We start from the raw sequence: 20,084 nt of genomic DNA on the forward strand, positions 1-20,084 counted from the left end.
TGCATGCCGGTGCCTGCTGAAGCGCGTTGTAAAGGTCTCTAGAATGTTTCGACAGTACAATGAATCAACAGCGACATGCTTGTGCGCGACAGTGCGGCGACGCTTATTTACCCGAGATAACTTTCTTACATACACAGATGCGTAAAGGTTACCCTTCCACCGAGAGAAAGTGCAACTCCGGATAAATGTCCGTCTGGTCATACACTTCCTAAGGTGACCAATCATTTGATTAATGTTTTACAGTGTAGAAATAACACATTCACAATGTCGATCCCTTGTGTGAGCATCGGCAATCTGTGGAGCCCAATAAACAAAGACATGTCTAGCGGTGCAGCGACATATTATGTAGCAGTAAGGTAGCGCACAGTATAAGGGGAGACATTAATGCGATGGAGAACATCCCAAAGCAGTATGTCAACAGAGTCGGCAGTTTAGAGACGACACAAAAATTTCAATTCTCTAAAGCCATGCCATCACCAGCAAAGACTCGGTGATTAGCCTGTTGAATAAAGTTTTCGTTCACGGCGAAAGAGATGCTTTACGTACTCTTGAAAGTGCACGATGTCCTGGCATAAATTATAGTGAATGGTACTTAAGCTGAAGGATAAGCATAGAAATCAGATCATTGTACAACCACTTATGCCGTACCGTAAATAATTTTCAGCAGGAGGATAAAACAAGTAAAAATGAACAGTAAATACACTTCATGTATAAATCCCCCTGAACAAGGATGAAGAGAAATATCAGAAGGGACAATGAAGGTTGTAAAAATATTGAATAAATTCACCTCCAAGAACACACAGACTAGTGGGTGCGAAGTGCCTCAGAAGAACCACAGACGCGAGACAATCTACCGCAAATAAAGATTCTCTAAACTGATGTCACCTGCGCTGACAGGTCGCATTAGGTGATCACGTCTTATTAATTAAAAGGGTGAATGCCCCGCGTGTGTTGCAAACACTCCGAGACTGCGCTGTATAAGAAGTATTGCACAGTGAACAATTTCCTCAAGATACCGTTTTATAGTGGCCACATTAGAGGTTATCGCTCTTCAAGGTTCATGGCAGCGTGTGGGACGAAGGTCTGAGCTTAGCCCTTTGGAACTGCTAAGCTGTCTTTCCAGTAATATGCACCATATTCAGTGTATTTAATGGCAGGCCGAGGTACTTTAACGGCGCATGCGTCCCTGCAACATCAGCATATTCTGCAGGTGTGCATACCCGCTTACCAAAGAGCAGTTTAGTACGCTTAGAATGACCGCGGCACCAGTAATCATAATACTTATACCCAGCAACTATATGTACCATGCAGAGATGCACGTGCAAAACGCGTAACCTTATTTTCCGGAGGACAGAATGGTTACAGTTGGCAAAAGACAATCATTAATGATGAAGCGCACGGAGAACTCAGTGTAAGAAAGATGAAGACAACTGAGCCTACAGTGACGTGCTCTAAGAGAGGGAATAGAAAATCTGTCTGTCCTAGTTCAAGAATCGAAAATTTTCTTCACCATTTTTTGAAAGGAAAATTATGAGACGCTCCGCAAATGACTGAAAACTCCCAACATCAACACAGGTCATAAAAACATGATACAGAACGGACGGCAATGTAGATCTTAATGCTTTGTAAAATTCACCTATTCGGCTATCTCAGCCAGGTTACCTGAGATGTTCGTTGGTGGCATTTCTGCTTAGTACTGTCATTTGCTGATAAGCATTCGTTGCACATTTTATTTAAATTAGTGGTGTGTTTCATCAATGTTTACGCGCCCTCGAATTCATCTCTTCTTTTGTGGATTCAGCAGTTACCAAAACCACTGGCGCTTCAGTGTACGTTGTACCTTTTTGTCGAAGCTATTCGCCACACTGCGCGAAGGTTTACGGCCACTATGGTTTACGCTTTCGCAGTACGTACCTGTCAGTAACAAAAGGTCTTGCCATCTGGAGGTTGAAGTGTTTCGCAAATTGTCTATGGCGCCGCAGTAAGCGTGAACTAAACAAAAGAAAAAACTTCCCAACACTACGGACGGCAAAAAGGAAGATTGAGAACTCAGCAATCTACTGCACCTCAAATGCCAATACAGCTGTGGCGGCAGCATCTAGCGGCAGCAGTTTTGGCGCGCCGGTTTTAGTTTTTTGATTGCTCCTCTCCGAAAGAGCATGGCATTAATGTTCACTGGTCCATATCTCGGAACCAAAACGAAACATTGCTCTCTTACTGGGCATCGCAGAGGACAGCTAGGAGAATGGTGTCTACTTATCAGGTGTCTCTTTCGCAGGTGCCTCCCTAGCAGGTGCCTCTTTGGCAGGTCTGTCTAGGAGGTGTGCCAACACGCATTTTCCCTACACTCCTCTTTATCAGATCACAGTTGAGAGTGCTGCAATCGCGGTGTTCTCACGTACTACAGGCTGGCGCTTGTGTTTTCATGGTTTTTTTAAGCATGAAATACTTTTAGCTCCCGTTGTCGAGGTGTGGTGACGTCACGCCGAGACCGAGAGCCAACATCCGGGCACTGAATTCCACTCATCCGGGCACTGAAACGAGAACATCCGGGCGCCGTACGAGATTTAACAAGACTCTCTAAGCCCTCCTACAGGACCGGCATACAAGCGCCGGTAGCTTCGTGCCGAACGGGTGGTGGCGTTCGTCCCTTCCTGTACGGTGCGGTTCGGGTGTCTACCGAAATGACAGAGAATTACTGCGCCATTTCCTTTCTTCAAAAAGCCTTGCGTTCAAAGGGCAAGGCATCGCGCCGAGCGGGTTTTGGCGTTCCGTGGACTGCCTGGCAGCGCTACAACACGCTGTCGCGTTCCACTCCTAAAGGCGAAGCTTAAGCGTCATTAATTAGCAGTTAATTATTATTTATTCATTAATAAGTAATTAGTCCCTAATGAGCAATTTGTCATTACTTCGTCATCAATTATGTGTGATGTCATGGAGTGGTGACGTCACCTGTGGTGTGGTTTGTTGAACACTAGACCCATTTCAAGATTTTGACTAGTACCATCTACAACCAATGTGTTACGCCCGTAAACATTTCATGCTTAATCTACTCTCGGTTACGGGAGAGGCAGACATTTTTTATGCGAAGCATACTACTTTAGCTACCACTTCAGCCCTTCACCGTGGTTATGCGCCTCCAAATCACGTGATACATGACGTCACACCACGTGACACGATGACGTCACGACAGTAGAGAAACGGGGGCCCACCTCGCGCCGTCGCTGTGGTTGTGCGCCTCCAAATCACGTGATACATGACGTCACACCACGTGACACGATGACGTCACGACAGTGGAGAAACGGGGGCCCACCTCGCGCCGTCGCTGTGGTTGTGCGCCTCCAAATCACGTGATACATGACGTCACACCACGTGACACGATGACGTCACGACAGTGGAGAAACGGGGGCCCACCTCGCGCCGTCGCTGTGGTTGTGCGCCTCCAAATCACGTGATACATGACGTCACACCACGTGACACGATGACGTCACGACAGTGGAGAAACGGGGGCCAACCTCGCGCCGTCGCTGTGGTTGTGCGCCTCCAAATTACGCGACACGATGATGCTTCGCATTCTCCAGGCTTAACCAAGTTAAGCCTCAGCCATTTTTTTTAATTGGGGCGAAATCAATATTCGTAGAAATGAACGCCGAGGAAGATCTTGCGGAGATTGTGGGTTTGGGCCAAGTGAAATAAATAAATATCCGCGACTGGAATTTGACTTGACGGCGGCCCAAACAGATCTGCTTCGTTGCCCACGCACTTCTACAAGAATGGAATAAATGAGTACAAGAGAGAGAGAGAGCGTAACGAATACGACGCCGCGGGCACAGCCTACTAACTGCTTATTCGTAGAATTGAAAGCACAGGGCATATAAACTAGGGAACCAAACACGGAACCAATTCTGTCACTCGCTCATGAACATTTAGTCAGTAGAACATTGTTTTCTCGAATATTTCACACAAGGGAAACTCAACCACAATAAAATCGCGTCGAAAAACTGCGGGAAGCCGGATCTGTCAATACCTGAGACCGGATATAACAAAGCTGGGAGGTTCATGTAATTCACAGAAACAAAGGTACGTTAAGTAAGCTAAAAGGCGTTGACAAAGGCTTTCTTTTTGTATGTTTGGAATTGCTTGCTAGATCAGTGCGTTCTCAGATGCTGTTTATTGCGTTTCTCTCCCTTACGTTTGAATAAAATTGCTCCTTGCGGGGCTGTTGTTTCCCCTTTATTTACTTCTTTTTCTGAGAGTGTATAAATGCTTCACGTGTCAAAGGCAATATTTCTTTTTTTTTGTCAGGCAAGAAATATTGCCTTTTGCCACAGCACCTGTGGCTACTGCATGTCTCAAAGAACTAACAAATTCAAATTTAAAACAGCCCCACCGCGGTGGCTCAGTGGTTACGGCGCTCGGCTGCTGACCCGAAAGACGCGGGTTCGATCCCGGCTGCGGCGGCTGAATTTCGATGAAGGCGAAATTCTAGAGGCCCGTGTGCTGTGCGATGTCAGTGCACGTTAAAGAACCCCAGGTGGTCGAAATTTCCGGAGCCCTTCACTACGGCGTCTCTCATAGCCTCAGTCGCTTTGGGACGTTAAACCCCAACAAACCAAACCAAACCAAACCAAATTTAAAAGAAAGCTAGAAGAGTGCGGTGAGGGGCTAGTTGGTACGACATTATGAGAACAAAAAGTAACTGCGCGAAAGGACGAGACAAGAGAAAGAGAACCACACGGGACAAACGCAGTCCCGTGTCCCATGTGTCCCGTGTGGTTCTCTTTCTCTTGTCCCGTCCTTTTGCGCAGTTACTTTTTGTTCTTAAAAGAAAGACCAGAGTGCAAACGAAAAAAAACGCAATATGACGACGCAGATGGTTGAGTGGAAAAGAACCCTCAGCCCCAGTAAAAATGAAGGTCAAGGAATAAAAGGTGATAAGACAACGTAGAAGCGGTATTGAGGATAACGATAAACCAGGGTAAAGGCATGCAGTGGTGAATGCGACTGATCATATGTGGATGACATGATGATCGCGCGTTTGGATTCCCAGCTTATATAGCCTGTGCTTTACACCCATCAATAAACACTCGGCAGACTGCGTCCGTGGTGTCGCGTTATTTTCTCTGCCTTTGGTCGTCGTCCTATTCGAGCAGTCTCAACTTTCCAGGAACCCAACCAACAAGGCCGCAAGAACGCTCTACTGAAACCATGACGTCCCGCCTGAACTTGAACTCAACAGCTGAACTCGCGGCCTATTTTTTCCCGCAACGCTATCGAACGCGGTCTGCAAGTGTGCCAGAAGAACGAAGAGCGACTGTGGTCACCAGGAAGAAACAATCGGACGAAGGCAAAGAAAAAACGGAAGACGGTTTTCCTTATTGCCGCAGTAAGTGTACTCTTCACTTTTCACAGTGGCTTGCTTACCGAATTCGCTTTCGTAAATGGCAAGTGCCTTCTTTATATTAGTTGAAAAAAGAATCGAAAGAGACAATTAAGGTCTGCCTTGAGAGTATGACTCGATAGTTAATGGGTCAATGCCCATATATGCTGAAATAGGCATTCTATACTTAGCATTCATGCGTACCTGACAGTCCTCGTACCACTGCTGGTGCGGTGGTGCAGCGGTTAAGCGATGCACCACTGCCCTGCGATAACAGGTGCTGCCACCTGGGAACTTCTGCGATCCAGGAGCCAAGCTCTCGCGACTAACAATTAATTCAACTGCCACGGTGGGCAGTTTGCTCACATCACAACAAGTTAGTTGTACATACGGGTGTCCAACCCACTACTGCACTGCCATGCAGCAAAATGCAAAACGCTTCTTGGAGTACAACAACGCCTATATTTACGTTATTATATTACAACCCTCGCCTTTTTTCAGCGCGTATGATTTTATGACGTGTTAAAACAGGGTCTGCATCAAAACGATTGAAGGCCGAGGTCCATGTTCGTACTATGCGTCGTTCTGGAGTTGCTTTCATATTAGGTATTTGCAGAAACAACTAATTTTGCAAACTGTTCTGATCTAACCTATACCAGGTTTTTGCACTTCTTTAACAACGCCGTTCGGTTCTGCTTCTCTATTTGCAGTTGAAATTGCACACGCAGACGATCAACAAGCCTCTGGGCACACGGGCTGCGACTGCCTGAGGCGGTCGATAAGGCAACGTGTTCCAGATGGAAAATCCAAACGCCCCAGCGTTCAGCCGAGGGTCCCCACTCCACGGACAGACAGCCAAGGCTCTTCGCAGCAGGATGATTTGTCGGACCGACCGTGGCTGACTTCTTCGGATGATAACTTGGACAGCAGGTCGAAGAAGAGTCGCGATCTCCGCTACGTAGCCGTTTCCGCGAAACCGGGTCCTGTAGAACAACCTGCACGCACTGTTAGAAAAAATCGGTGCCGATGTAGTCACCACGCCCAATGGTCATCCTGCCCCTTCCCCATGTACGACGATTCCCTTGAGGGTAAACCACGTGGTCACCGGCTTCCGTGCGGCTGCATCAAAGCCTGTTCTGAGCTGAGTAATTCAGTGTGACCGACCAGACCTCCCGAAAACTATTGCATCTTCGGACGTATCAAGACACGCGCCGCGCGAAACCCTAAGCCGGCAAGGACAATTGCACCACCATTCCATGCCTGTCATTAGTATCATGCCTGTCATTAGTATCATGCCTGTCATTAGTATCATGCCTGTCATTAGTATCATGCCTGTCATTAGTATCATGCCTGTCATTAGTATCATGCCTGTCATTAGTATCATGCCTGTCATTAGTATCATGCCTGTCATTAGTATCATGCCTGTCATTAGTATCATGCCTGTCATTAGTATCATGCCTGTCATTAGTATCATGCCTGTCATTAGTATCATGCCTGTCATTAGTATCATGCCTGTCATTAGTATCATGCCTGCCCCTTCTCGCCTCGAGCTGATCCTCGAATGTTATGTCTTGCTGGTGTGTTCTCATGTAGCACGTATACATTTTGGTATTTTAGAATACAGCGCCTGATATTTATCGCAGGCTCCCGTTTTTAGAAGTGTTCCTCGGTCTTTAGCTGACGAATGACGGATGAAAATATCATGACCATGAAATAAATTTGTTTTTTAAAGAAATTATCGCTGTCTCGTCTGAAATGATAGTGCAGGAAACAAATATGCAGAATGCATTGCTTGGAAAATAGGCGGCAGGATGCTACCTTGCGCTGCTGCCGCGGTGGAGGGATTAATACACCACACCTGCTGCGCTCAGCCGCATGGTAGATGTAGGGCAGCTATTTTAAGCCCTTACTCACCAGCTGGTTATAGATAACACTGGAACGCATGTTTTGCCCGTAATACGAGCCGTGCCTCTGCAGTGAGTGGATCCTTGCTCTCTTACGCATTTTTTCCAAGGGTGTAATCTGCTGCCTTTCATAGTGCTGTTCTCCAGATTAGGCTTAAGCTGAGATCCTTGTGAGGGCCCCGTCAGTTAGTCTTATGCTTAGCGAATGTCGTTTTACAAGTTATAAAGTTGAAGCGCACAACCAGACGAGGACAGACGACAGACAAACGAGCGCTAACTTTCAACAGTTTATTGTGAACTGCGAAGCAGCATATAAAGGCTACTTGTGGCCAGTCATCACTCATGCGTGGTCGGCAACCATTCAATGACGACGCAAGTATTGCGATTCCTTGCAGTATAAAGCAATGGACGGCTTGGACAAGCAGTTTTCTCCTTAACTATCTATTATCTTTGCCTCGATATTTTCACGCGTTAGTTGGCAGGTACTTCTGCAAGTGACAATGGTGCATTCTTCGTAGAAAGGCACGCAGCTGGATTTCGCACAGCGCTCTGCACTTTGGCCCGGACTGCGTACTTCACTGGGTTCATCACTTCACTCACGCTTTCTGCAGTGCGCGCTTTCTACAGTGCGCCTCGTCTCTTTCACCGTCCTCGTCTGGTTGTGCGCTTCAACTGTATATGCATGTTTCACCAACACGCCCAAACAACCACTTCGCTGAGTTTCACAAGCACACGTTATATCACATGAGCAAGACAGTTAATTTCCGGATACTTGAGATAAGAGGGCCCTATTGAGCGAAGGGAGAAAGCCATCGAAAATCCCGCCTTCATGTCGAAGATATTGTGTGGCGCCGAATTCCTTCCTCAGATAGGCGCAGCCATCGGGGCTTCGCATGTGGCGTACATTTTGAGGAACGGGTTGCGGAGGTGTCCGTGAACTGTTTGGGTATAATTCTCACGTATATAATTTGCACTGATCATTAAAGGGACCGTGACATCATTGTTCGACATATTCCAGTTTTGTATCGCAGTAAATAGTGTAAGAGGTGGTTCTTTCATTTTCAGAGTTTGAACGCCCCCGACGGGCTGTTTTTTGCCGAATACTGACAGAAATTGAAACAGTGAAGTTCCTCCCACCGGCAGCGAACGCCATTTTGAAATGCTCGCGTGACGTCAAAAAGGGCACATGCGCCGCCGCGTCGTCTGCACTACGGGCTACGAGTCCAACCGGCGTGAGTCACCCGTCTTCGTTTAAGCAATTGCAGTAACGTTCGTCCCAGGTAAATTTCACTGATAAACGATAGTTTACTGCATAAAAGTGAGAACAAGATAGATTTTTGTGGGCCGAGTTAAAGAAAGGCTAGCAAAGCGTCATTGACGGCAATGAAAAGCGATATATGTAGCCCCCCCCCCCCCCCCCCCTTCCCCATCGCCAAAAGTTTTTACAGCACGCCTCACAAGCCCAAGGGGTTTGCTTGTGAGGCGTGCTTTATGCCTCGTTATGCATCCTCAGCGACCGTCATCTCTCGAAAAGGGAGTGGCTTCGCGTCCTTAATCTTGCCAAGCTTTGGACTGCTAGATGTGCAAACGAGCCCCGCTGAACAGCTTATAAGCAAACCACTTTTCACGGCGGCTGTACATATGCAGTGTGGTTCTTAGCAGGCTATGTACTTTACAGAGCAGCGATCATTTTTTTTCCTTTATTTGTTTCTTAGAACGTGTCTAAGGGGGGGCCGAAGCTAAAGGCGTAACAACGCCTGACGGGGCCTCGGCCCCCCAATAAAAATTCAGCACAAAAAAAAAATATTAATTAATACATTTCGGCAAGCGGCACTGCACTTGTGAATCAAACAAAACATTTGCACATCTGATAATGAAATGTAAATAAATGCATAAAAACACGGTAGTAGCAAGGCTAAATAATGAACTTTGGAACAGAGAAAGCACAAAATATTTTTTTTCTGTCGGACTTCCTTCTTTGTAGTTGATAATACGCATGCAAAAACACGCAATGTATTTACAAAGCAAAGGAAAAACCGCTTGAAACCAAAACATTTTTACACTCTTTTTTGAATACAGGAAATCTTTTGTGGAAATCTACATTGAAATCGGTTCTGTTCAACATCTTAAGTGTTTGAAAGTTTAATGTTTGTCGTCCATAGTTTGTTCTCATAGCTGGTAGTCTAAGTGTAGGGTTTCGGATTGAATAGCGAGATGAATTACCTGAGGAAGTTGGATAGAGTTTGTATTTATGAATCCATAGAAGTAACTTGAAATAGTACACCTGGTCGGCCCGGAGCATAGAATATTTTGTGAAAAGTGGTTGTGTGGGTAAGTTTCTGATGTTTCCATGGAAGTTTTCGCACATTCTTAACATTCTTTTTTGTAGGACCAATAACCTGTTGTAGTTAGAATATGTCGTTGTGCCCCATGTTAAGATGCCATAACATAACCTGGAGTAGAATAAAGAGTGATACAATTTTATTTTCAGCCACGTTGGTAATAGACTCTGTATTCTGCATATGCTACCCACTACTCGGGAGAGATCAGTGGTGAGCTTAAGAATATGGCACGTCCATGAAAGATCCTCAGAGAACCAGACTCCCAGAAATTTTTGGTCACTTACTTGGCTGATCAGCGTGTTTTCAAACTTTATATTCATTACATAGGAGTCTTTTTTCTTGATTGGCTTAAAAACGACATATTTAGTTTTACTAGTATTTAGTCCTAGCCGATTCATTCGTAACCATGTGGAGAGATTAGAAAGGTAAGTGTTAACTGCTTCTTCCAGGGATTCATTTGACTGGGCCTTGAAGTACACATTTGTATCATCGGCGTACATTATTAATTCGGGAGAACTGGGTATTCTTGTTATATCATTAATGTACACCAGGAATAGCAGCGGCCCTAAAATGGATCCCTGGGGAACGCCATTCAGAACTGTCAATCTGCTAGATAACATTTCGTTAGCAGATACACACTGATACCGGCTGTGAAGATATGTTCTGATCAATGCCAGTGGGACTCCATTTAAACGCGCTATCTTCGCGGACCGCGGGCGTGCAAACCACACTTCAAAATAAACGAAACAGGGCGAAAGAAGTTACTCAGCCGCCGCGGTGCCTCACTGGTTAAGGCGCTGGGCTGCTGGCCTGAAAGACGCGGGTTCGATCCCGGCCTTGTTGGTCGAATTTCGATGGAGGCGAAATTCTAGAGGCCCGTGTACTGTGCGATGTCAGTGCACGTTAAAGAACCCCAGGTGGTCGAACTTTCCGGAGCCCTTCACTACGGCGTCTCTTCTAACCTGAGTCACTTTGGGTTGTTAAAACCTCATAGACCATAAAACAAGTTACTGACAAACGATGACTGAGGTTTGGTAACTAAAACATAATTTATTTAACAAGTACTGCAAGCCTTCGCAGAAGGGCTTAGGCAGGAGTGTGCACACGCATTAAAGGAAATAAAGCATACAATAAGCTTTACAAGACACACACGATCAAAGAAACAAGAGCACGCTAATGGTACGCCCAAAAGGGCACATAAACACTGAAAGGACAAAAGTGGTCTGCACAAGCCTGCACTGTTGCACTAGCTGACGCGATACCAGCTACAGAAGAAAACAGACTGATAATAAAGATGGCATCTTAAACCTCGCGCGTTAAGAAACACTTTGGTTCGACTAATATAGGCACTTAAGTTTTGATAAGAAAGATTCGATACTCCGACTTTCCACAGGGTTGTGGTCTGCACATTAATTATTTTACCTTTTTGAGTAGTTTGCGCGTGCAGTTCGCCGTATTGCAGGCTTGACATAAATGTCCCTGGTTTGGTTTATGGGGGTTTAATGTCCCAAATCGACTCAGGCTACGAGAGACGCCGTAGTGAAGGACTCCGGAAATTTAGACCACCTGGAGTACCTTAACATGCACTGGCACCGTACACTACATGGACCTCTAGAATTGTGCCTCCATCGAAATTGGACCGCCGCGGCTGGGATCGAAACCGCCTCTTTCGGGTCAGCAGCCGGGTGCCATAATCACTCAGCCGCCACGGCGGTGTATAAATGTCCATGTATGGTAGATTAAATACGTACATTTCATTTGCTCATAATATCGTCGATATTGTAATGATTCTAAATTAGCTTCTGCCACGGGAGCTGTTGCTGAGGTATGCCAGCTGTGTGAACTATAGATGAATGGGGCAGTTTTTTTGGGGAGATTTTATCGAGTTTGATAGCATTAATTTGAGTACACGGATCTCAACATGCAAGTAGTTTTATGTGCAGCCCGTTTTTCCTCCGTAAAATTTGTCAGATCTCGCACTTGTCCGTCATCTTTGCTGGGCTGATTTCGAGAGTAGCTGTCGTGGTTTCGAGAGTATAGCTGTTCCCCTAACTTAGGCGCCATATGTCGAAGACCATGTAAGACTATGCAGCTCCGCGCTTACTGCACAAAACTGTTGCAGCTACATTATCTGCCCGCTTTAGTATGACTGACAACAATACTGGTGACGGCGTAACTCGGCAGTTCGCACATGACTTAGCCGTGCAGCAAAATACACCAAATTAAAGTCACTAATGTTAAAAAAGTGCATGCACAGCGCAATACACCAAGTAACTACAATAAAAGGCGAGATTATCTAGCCATGCAACCGACGCAAACAATATCAGCAAAAAAAAAATGGCGGAGGGATTTGCTGCGATGTGCACCTCGTTCTGCTAGTCGTTTCCCCGATTGTATGGTAGTGTATGATTTTCGCTTCAAGGGATATTTTTGAGAAAGTCTAAGCATTTGGTTATGCAAAAACAAAATTGCTGTCACAAAGGACTGAGATCAGATTTATTGCGAAGCACTTCCTTGATAGCACAAGCTTAATCCGAGCGGGAGTGAACCATCAAGTTTGAATGGAGAGCAAAGATCTCCCTTCGCAGACAATTCCTTTTAATTTCATTACTGCAAAGGTTGTCGTGAGACGCCGGTCACGTCAGCTGCGTAAGGATAAATTCTCCCTCGGGCTGAAAGAATTGGGCGCGCCCGTGGGACATCGTTTCGGGAACGGTCCTCTCAAACCGGCCATTTGGAAGGTCATTTCAAAAGCCTTGAAACATGACGTCATTACCATGGGTAGCGCGGGAGACAGTGAAATCAATGGAAGTTGCCGTAAATCCCAGTTCTCTGGAATATCGCGTTTAAGGCATGATCTAGGGGCTTATACGCATATGTTTAACATACCTTAAAACAAGATTACGTGCAGAATCAGCTAATTGAAAACAGCTCGAGGAAAGGTACAACACATCCGCTAGATACCTCCCGATGGCTTCAGTTCGTACCCTGAGAAAGCAGACTATTTTTTAAATGAATTTTCGGGCGGAACTAGGCCTTCACCGGGTTTTTAAGAAATCAGCTGGGACTGCAAGCCCAAGGTGAAACCGGGGTCAGCCTTGAGCCAAAGGGTCCCAAATACGTTGCATTCTAGTCTCGGAGAAACGCCCGTGTGCTGTGCGATGTCAGTGCACGTTAAAGAACCCCAGGTGGTCGAAATTTCCGGAGCCCTCCACTGCGGCGTCTCTCATAGCCTTAGTCGCTTTGGGACGTTAAACCCCATAAACCAACGAACCAACTTTCTTTTCCGTGTTAGCAATAAAAATTCAGGGGGCACTTTGACTGTCTAAAGTGCGTAGAGGCGAAAGCGTTTTCCGCACCACTTTGCCTATGTGATACTGGTGACTCACCACTGGATGACGTCACACATAAATGATGACGAAGTAATGACAGATTACTAATTAATGAATGATTACTGATTAATCACTCAACAGTAATTGCCTGCTAATTAAGGACGCTTAAGCTTCGCCTTTAGGAGTGGAAAGCGACAGCGTGTTGTCGCGCTGCCAGGGAGTCCACGGAACGCCACCATCCGTTCGGCGCGATGCCTTGCCCTTTGAACGCAACGCTTTTTGAGGAAAGGAAATGGCGCTGTAATTCCCAGTCATCTCGGTGGACACCTTAACCACACCGTACAGGAAGGGAGGAAGTGGCAGAGAAAGAAGAAAGAGGGGCTGTAATGAAGAAACTGAAAATTGTATTGGAGGAAAGGAAATTACGGAGTAACTGTCTCACATATCTCGGTGGACACCCGTCAAAACCCGGACACATCTGTCGACATGGCTGCCGACACGGATGCAGACACGGCTGCCGACGCGGATTGCTAACGGCAGCATGAGGCATTAAAGGCTTTCGCCTTAAAAGTAGAATCGCATTTTAAGGCGGAAGCCTTTAATGTCTCATCGTTGTAAGCAGCAGTTGTCGACAGAAAATGTCACGCTTTTCAATTCGTGGAAACGGTCGTGACGTCACAGTGCGCGAATTTCAAACGGGGCCAATTGTACTTTGGCTAGTAACCATGCAACCAATTGAAGGGATCGTATAGTGATGCTCCAATTAAGTGGGACTGAGCATAGTTAATTGCTTAATTACCCAATTAGCCTAATTAGCTTTACTAGTCAGGTCATATAAATAAATAAAACCGATTAAGAAATTGGTCGAGGTCAGGAATCGAACCCCGGTCTTCGGCGTGAGAGACGACCATGCTATCCACTCCGCCATGCCAGCTCGATGATTTGGAATGAACAAAGGCGCGTATAGTGAATACGGTGTCTTCACTCACTCTCATCCTCCTCCATTCCCTTCCCGCGAGGTTTAGGTGTCCACCGACAAATGAGAGACAGATACATTTCCTTTCCTCAAAAACCAATTTACTGACGAGCGAGGCGTAGAACCGAATGGGCGATGGCGTTCTATGGACTCCTTGGCAGCGTTGCAAGACGCTGTCGCGTTCCACTCTTAGGGGCATCAGTGACCCAGCGCCATCTTGAATTCTCAAAGTGCCCCCCTGAATTTTATGAGACAGTTACTGCGTAATTTCCTTTCCTCAAATACAATTTTCATTTTCTTCATTACGGCTCCTCTTTATCTATCTTCTTTCACTCCCACCTCCTCCCTTCCTCTACGGCGCGGTTAAGGTGTCCACCAAGATGACAGAGAATTACTGCGCCATTTCCTTTCCTCAAAAAGCGTTGCGTTCAAAGGGCAAGGCATTGCGCTGAACGGGTGGTGTTCCATGGACTCCCTGGCAGCGCTACAACGCGCTGTCGCGTTCCACTCCTAAAGGCGAAGCTTAAGCGTCATTAATTAGCAGTTAATTAGTATACAGGCATTAATCAGTAATTAACCATTAATTAGTGATTTGTCATCACTTAGTAATTAGTACTCAATTATATGTGACGCCACCGATGCCACAGAAACAGCGAAGGTGGTGCGGAAAACGCTTCCGCCTCTACCCACTTTAGACAGTCAAAGTGCCCCCTGAATTTTTTTCCTGATCTATTTGGTGTCTCTGACCCTGTTACGCACGTCGTCATCATTAATTACCTAATCTGTTTTGTGACATATATATATATATATATATATATATATATATATATATATATATATATATATATATATATATATATATATATATATATATATATATATATATATATATATATATATATAGTGTTGCGAGCTTACGGACTGTGGACTCGGTGAAGGCCAGGAATTGGGTCTTTATTCAGAGAATTTGGCCCAAAAGAAAAGAGGGCCCCAGGCCTTTGGAAGGTACAGACTGGCTCCCCGAGCAGCTGCTCTCTTCCGCTGCTGGAGGGGGACTCCCCTGCGCTCACTGCCGCTCCCTCGAACGCCGTGCCCACGTGACCAAGATGTGCGTTCTCGAAAGGAAGCGTCCCTGCGCATTGACGTTCGCGTTTTCGAACGCCGAACATCAGCCCGCGTCCGCGACGAGGCCGGCACCCTGCGACGCCGAGTATAGGTCGGAACGCTCGCGGCACAAACAGTTTCTCGCGGGCCCACACGTCAGGAGCGTTCCAGCGCAGCAATAGTGCGGCCTTTGACTCCCTATTCATAAGTTTTCCTGGCTTCTGATTGATAAGATAGTGTAACATGAGGTGTACAGCATGGGACAACCACATAAAGACGCCTAAAGTACGCAATCCATCTTTTGGCAAACTTATTCTATAGCAGGATACAACTTAAAAAAAAAAACAGCAGATGCTAACACTGAGCCGCGGTCCGCGTTGTCCTATATTACTCCGCTGGCCAATCGCAACTGTAAACGAAATCAGCTTTTTATTGTTTTACTATATCAAACAATCAACGTATCAAAATTCTAGAGCTCATAATTTTTTTCTTATGATAAGCTTCTTGTTTTGGTAAAAAAAACGTTTAAGCAGCGGACTACTTTTTAGTCCTGGAAGAAATCTGTGCGCGGAGGCTGAATGTGGGCAGAGGTTTACTGCAGACTTAAGTTGTATCTCACTATAGGTCACTATAATCTGAACACAATGTGCATCCCTTATGGAGAGACTGGTAGGTGAGGTCGGTGGAGGGAGGTGTGCGTGATAGTGTATTCAAATCTGTGAAGGCCTCGCAGTGACTCATCTGACCTACTCTGAAATGAGTTCATGAGGTACGCACCCAGGGGGTGACGCAGCTGACCTAGTTTTCAACTCTCCATAGGGTGAGCTTGAAGGAACAACAGGGTAAGATAAGGTAGGGGTGAATGAACAAGGGTATCAAGAGGTCTAGTTTCCAAGAGACGGCTCAGAGCGTGGTCTGTACAGCTTGTGTGAAGGACAAAACGCTGTGGAAAGCGTAGGGAGATGTCTCCCCGTGTACCGTTGGAAGAGGAGGACTGCGCTTCTTTCTATTTTGGTAAGTACTTGCACTACTTTTTTTCCGTGTCTTGCTTCGAGAAGATTTTGCTTAAGCACCAATATTAGTTCAGAAAATGAACCGCTTTAGGAGAACTCAAAGGGAAATACGGGGTTGCTAATGACACATCCCACACCTACCGCTGCTGTTTCGGAAATCCAAACAAAAAGGTCGATATATAGCAGAGACGTTGTTGTGTTGTTGTGACTGAGAGAAGGATGAAAAGGAAATTGCACGGGCCTGCTACTGGCTCTAGCCAAGCCACCACCGCTGCCAACGTGCAGATAGAGATAGGTAAGAGATCAGAGGAAAGAGAAAAAGGCAAGAAAAGACGCGCGTCGCAGCAACAACTGCGTCCGCCGGAGCGGACGCTGCTGAAAAAATCAGATAAGCGGCCGAAGCCGCGCTCGCCGAAGCGAGATCAGATACTCTTACTTACTAGCAGAGACGCCCGGTACTAGCCTTTTTTTTTCTATTTCCTCCGATCTCTTACCTCTCCTCTATCTGCACGTGGCAGCGGTGGTGGCTTGTCTAGAGCCAGTAGCAGGCCCGTGCAATTTCCTTTTCATCCTTCTCTCAGTCACAACAACAACTAATTTTAGAGCGCAGCTCTTTGGCGTCCGTTCCTGGGTTTCGCGTCGTCGTCGGCGTTGTCGTTGTCGTCGGCCTCGTAACCAGCTCCGCCCCCCTTTCATCCGCAGCTGGGGTTGACTCACTATCGGCGTCAGCGGCATCAGTCAGTCGCCGCTATCTCTTCCCTCCTCCCTTTATCGTGTTGTCCGCTTGCTGCGCGCGCTTCTGCCCCCATCGTTTGCCGCTGGGTGTACACGCCGCCCCCCTCCCCCCTCTTCCTGCGAGTCTCCGGTTGTCAAAGCGCCGGCTCGAACTTAATTCCTTTCTTCGCTCCTCCTCCAATGCAACCCCTGTGCGGTGGCAATCAGAGAGCCAGATCGGTGGCGGCGGATCTGTGTATGTGCACCGCCCGAGCCGAAATTGCCGCTGCCGTTCGCCACTGCGAAATTATCTGCAAGTTCTTTCTGAGCCATGAGCGAGACGACCGATGGAAGTCCTCCGTCTGCTAAAAAAAAAATTCTGTGATAGCGCATACATGTGTTGCTCGATTTCTTTGCCTCAATCTATCGAAAAGGTGAAACAGCTTATTTGCTGCGCTCAAATTTCGCATTAGGAAGTAACGTAATCGTCGGGAATTTTTTTAAAAAGCTGCCTTTGCGTTAAAGAGGAGTTGTTTGTTCCATATTAAAAGGAATGTTGGCGGACTTCAAAAAATAACTATTATAGGTAGGCGCCCGGTTGCAATTAGAGATTTGTAGCCAGTCATTAATAATAGCCAATTGCCGAATTATTGTTTGTAACTTCTAAAATGCCATTACCCTGGCCGCTGTGGCTCTACTATTTCTCTTTCATTGCGTCATTCGAAAACCGCGTGCTTCCGGGGCGGGTGGGCCAAGCGAAGTCAATCAAAGCGCGTCACTTTATGACGTAAGTACTACTATACAAACAATCTCTGCCCCGCCCATTTTTCGAGCTCTCCCCCCTTCGCTGCGCCAGTGTGGGTGGGGCAGAGATTTTCGCGTGGTATGTGCGTCACGGAGAGACGCGTTTGGATTGACGTCGCTTTGCGCCATCCCGCAGGTGCGCGGTTCTGAAATCTGCAACGGCTATTACAAACGGTCGGCTGCAAATCTGTTTCCAGTCGGGCGCCTATCGATGATAGTTCAAAAGTTAACTGCTACTCTCCAGTTAAAATACTAAACACACCTAACTTTATTGCCCGTTTCCTGCTTCCAACATGATGCGTTAGATATTTTAATACATGGATCACCGCGTTCATCACCGAGCAAGACTGTGCCGTGTAGTGGAAGTTCAAGTCATGTGACCTAAGGAAAACTACAATACAAACGCTGACCCGTAGTTTGAACTCACTACAGCACATAAACCAGCCTGCTTTAAGAGCTAGATTACAGCAAACGACGTGTCAGCACCTATCTTGCCGTTCTTCGCGCCTCACGTGAGCGTAAGTTCAACAACACGTAGCAGCCATGTTTCGGTATATGAAACCGAGAAAGCGTTAGAAAGAATCTGAATCATTATTTATATAACGGTCACAGGCGAATACCACGAGATTGCTCCATGTATACCAATGTCTAACGCAACGTTTGAAAGACGACAACACGCCAGTAAAAGTTCGGTATTTATAATCATTTAATCACTGTAGTAGTTATCATAACTCGCCGGTTTATTGACGCCCGCCGACATTGGTATACTATACCAGAAAGAGCTTCTCTGTACCGCAGAAATCCCATCTTTAAAAATTAGTGGCGGGCTTCCCGGAAACACCACTTCTGTCCGCACAATATGAACTATCTGACTAGTTTGGTTTATGGTGGTTTGGCGTCTCAAAGCGACAAAGGCTATGAGGTACGCCGTAGTGAAGGCCCTCGGAAATTTCGATCACCTGGGGTTCTTTAGCGCTCACTGACATCGCACAGTAGACAGATTTCTAGAATTTCGCCTGCATCGAAATTCGACCACCGCGGCCTCAATCGAACCCCCGTCCTTTAGGTGAGCAGCCGAGCACCATAACCACTGAGCCGCCCCGGCGGCTGAACTTCCTGATTATTTAAAAACAGTCACATCTGCAGAAAAAAAGAAACTCATATTTTGTATTACCGACCTGAGTTTTATTGCTTGCAATTGCATTTTTCTGAAGCCCCGATTCTGTTCTGTGCATATTTGCAGTTGATGTCTGGGACGGGGAGGAAGACTCCGACATCGAGGATGAAGAAGGATTGCAGGAGACGGAATCATTGCATTCGTGGGGTGCTGTTGACGAGGACCTAGAGCCTGTTTACCAGGCCCAACCTGCGGCATCCCCAGCCCTGTCGGAAGAACTGCAAGATTTCCTGAATCAGCCTCTGTCGCCGTTGCCGTCCTCGGTTGAAGGGCCATGGAGCTCGGACGTGTGCTCCGAGTACTACGGCCAGCCCGAATCTGCAGGCGACCCCGCGCAACAAGCACCCGTGGAGCAGCCTGCTCCTAATGTTGAAGAAGCTCGATGCCAGTGCATCCATCACGCGGAGGGGTTCTGGTGCCCCTACCCTATCAACGACCCTGTGTTTGAGGCACAGCCATTTTATAAACGTCAGCCTTGTGGGTGTATTAGAGGTTGCTTTTGAGAAGCCCATGGACCTTAACAGCACTGGCTATGAAGAATATTCACTCTCGAGCGCAAAGGAATTCGACGTCGTCAAGCGACAGGAGTTCCTCTACTCTTCCACTACGCTGCTAAAGCCACCAGAGTCAGCCGCGTTCGTCAAGAACATATGCTCTAGCGACGCGTCAACACCAGTCCGTAAATACAGCGGGCATGACGTTTGCGGGATCTGTGTCGTGTATGTGTATCGCTACACGTATCCCGCTTCAGGCACCACGATCCCAGTGTTCACTGCGCAAGATCAGTTCCTTTAGTCTGCGAGCCATAGCGGGCACAAATAATAACGCGAAAATGACCGTGAGGGTTCTTTCTTTTTGCAAATAAAATGTGTCGTTTGACTTTATCTCTCTGGTTGTAATGCATTTTATTTGCCGTTAATTTTAGGTTCAAATCAAGTTGGAGTTAGGTTAGAGGCGGCATTTTTAGATTTCTTTGAAAAGAAAGGGAGGAGCTTCTTACTGCGGGATTCACCCCAGGGAGAAATGCACCCATCTCGAACGGAGAGTTCTGTACACGTCAGCAAAACCTGACGCCTCAGGGTGCCGGCCCGAGTGCGCCAGGCTTCCTCGGAGATGGGATGCCTTTTGTTCGCTCGGCCGGCACTGAAGCTCTCCCGGTTGGCTGTCATTTCTTAGGGCGCCTGGCAACTTTGCGCTAGGGCGGGCGGCAACACCTTCTCAGTCATAAGAGAACACCTAGTAGCTCGAGGAAATAGACCTCCCCCGGCCTACGTCATCAGCGCACGTGTTTCTGTTCCGATGGCCAAAACATTGGCCGGGCTCTAGCAAGACCCAGGA

At 46.8% G+C, this 20,084-nt stretch overlaps 1 protein-coding gene across 1 annotated transcript; it reads left to right on the top strand.

The window, feature by feature from the left end:
* Positions 1-15,100: 15,100 nt before the first annotated feature.
* Positions 15,101-19,630, top strand: LOC149331840 (uncharacterized). The gene is made up of 2 exons (XM_089555584.1): positions 15,101-16,052; positions 18,813-19,630. Exons 1-2 carry the CDS (start codon positions 16,001-16,003, stop codon positions 19,247-19,249), a joined length of 489 nt encoding a protein of 162 aa, XP_089411710.1. The 5' UTR covers positions 15,101-16,000; the 3' UTR covers positions 19,250-19,630.
* The last annotated feature ends 454 nt before the right edge of the window (positions 19,631-20,084 follow it).

This window comes from Amblyomma mixtum, chromosome 8, assembly GCF_055824585.1.
Source record: "Amblyomma mixtum isolate Tamu chromosome 8, ASM5582458v1, whole genome shotgun sequence".
NCBI lineage: Eukaryota > Metazoa > Arthropoda > Arachnida > Ixodida > Ixodidae > Amblyomma > Amblyomma mixtum.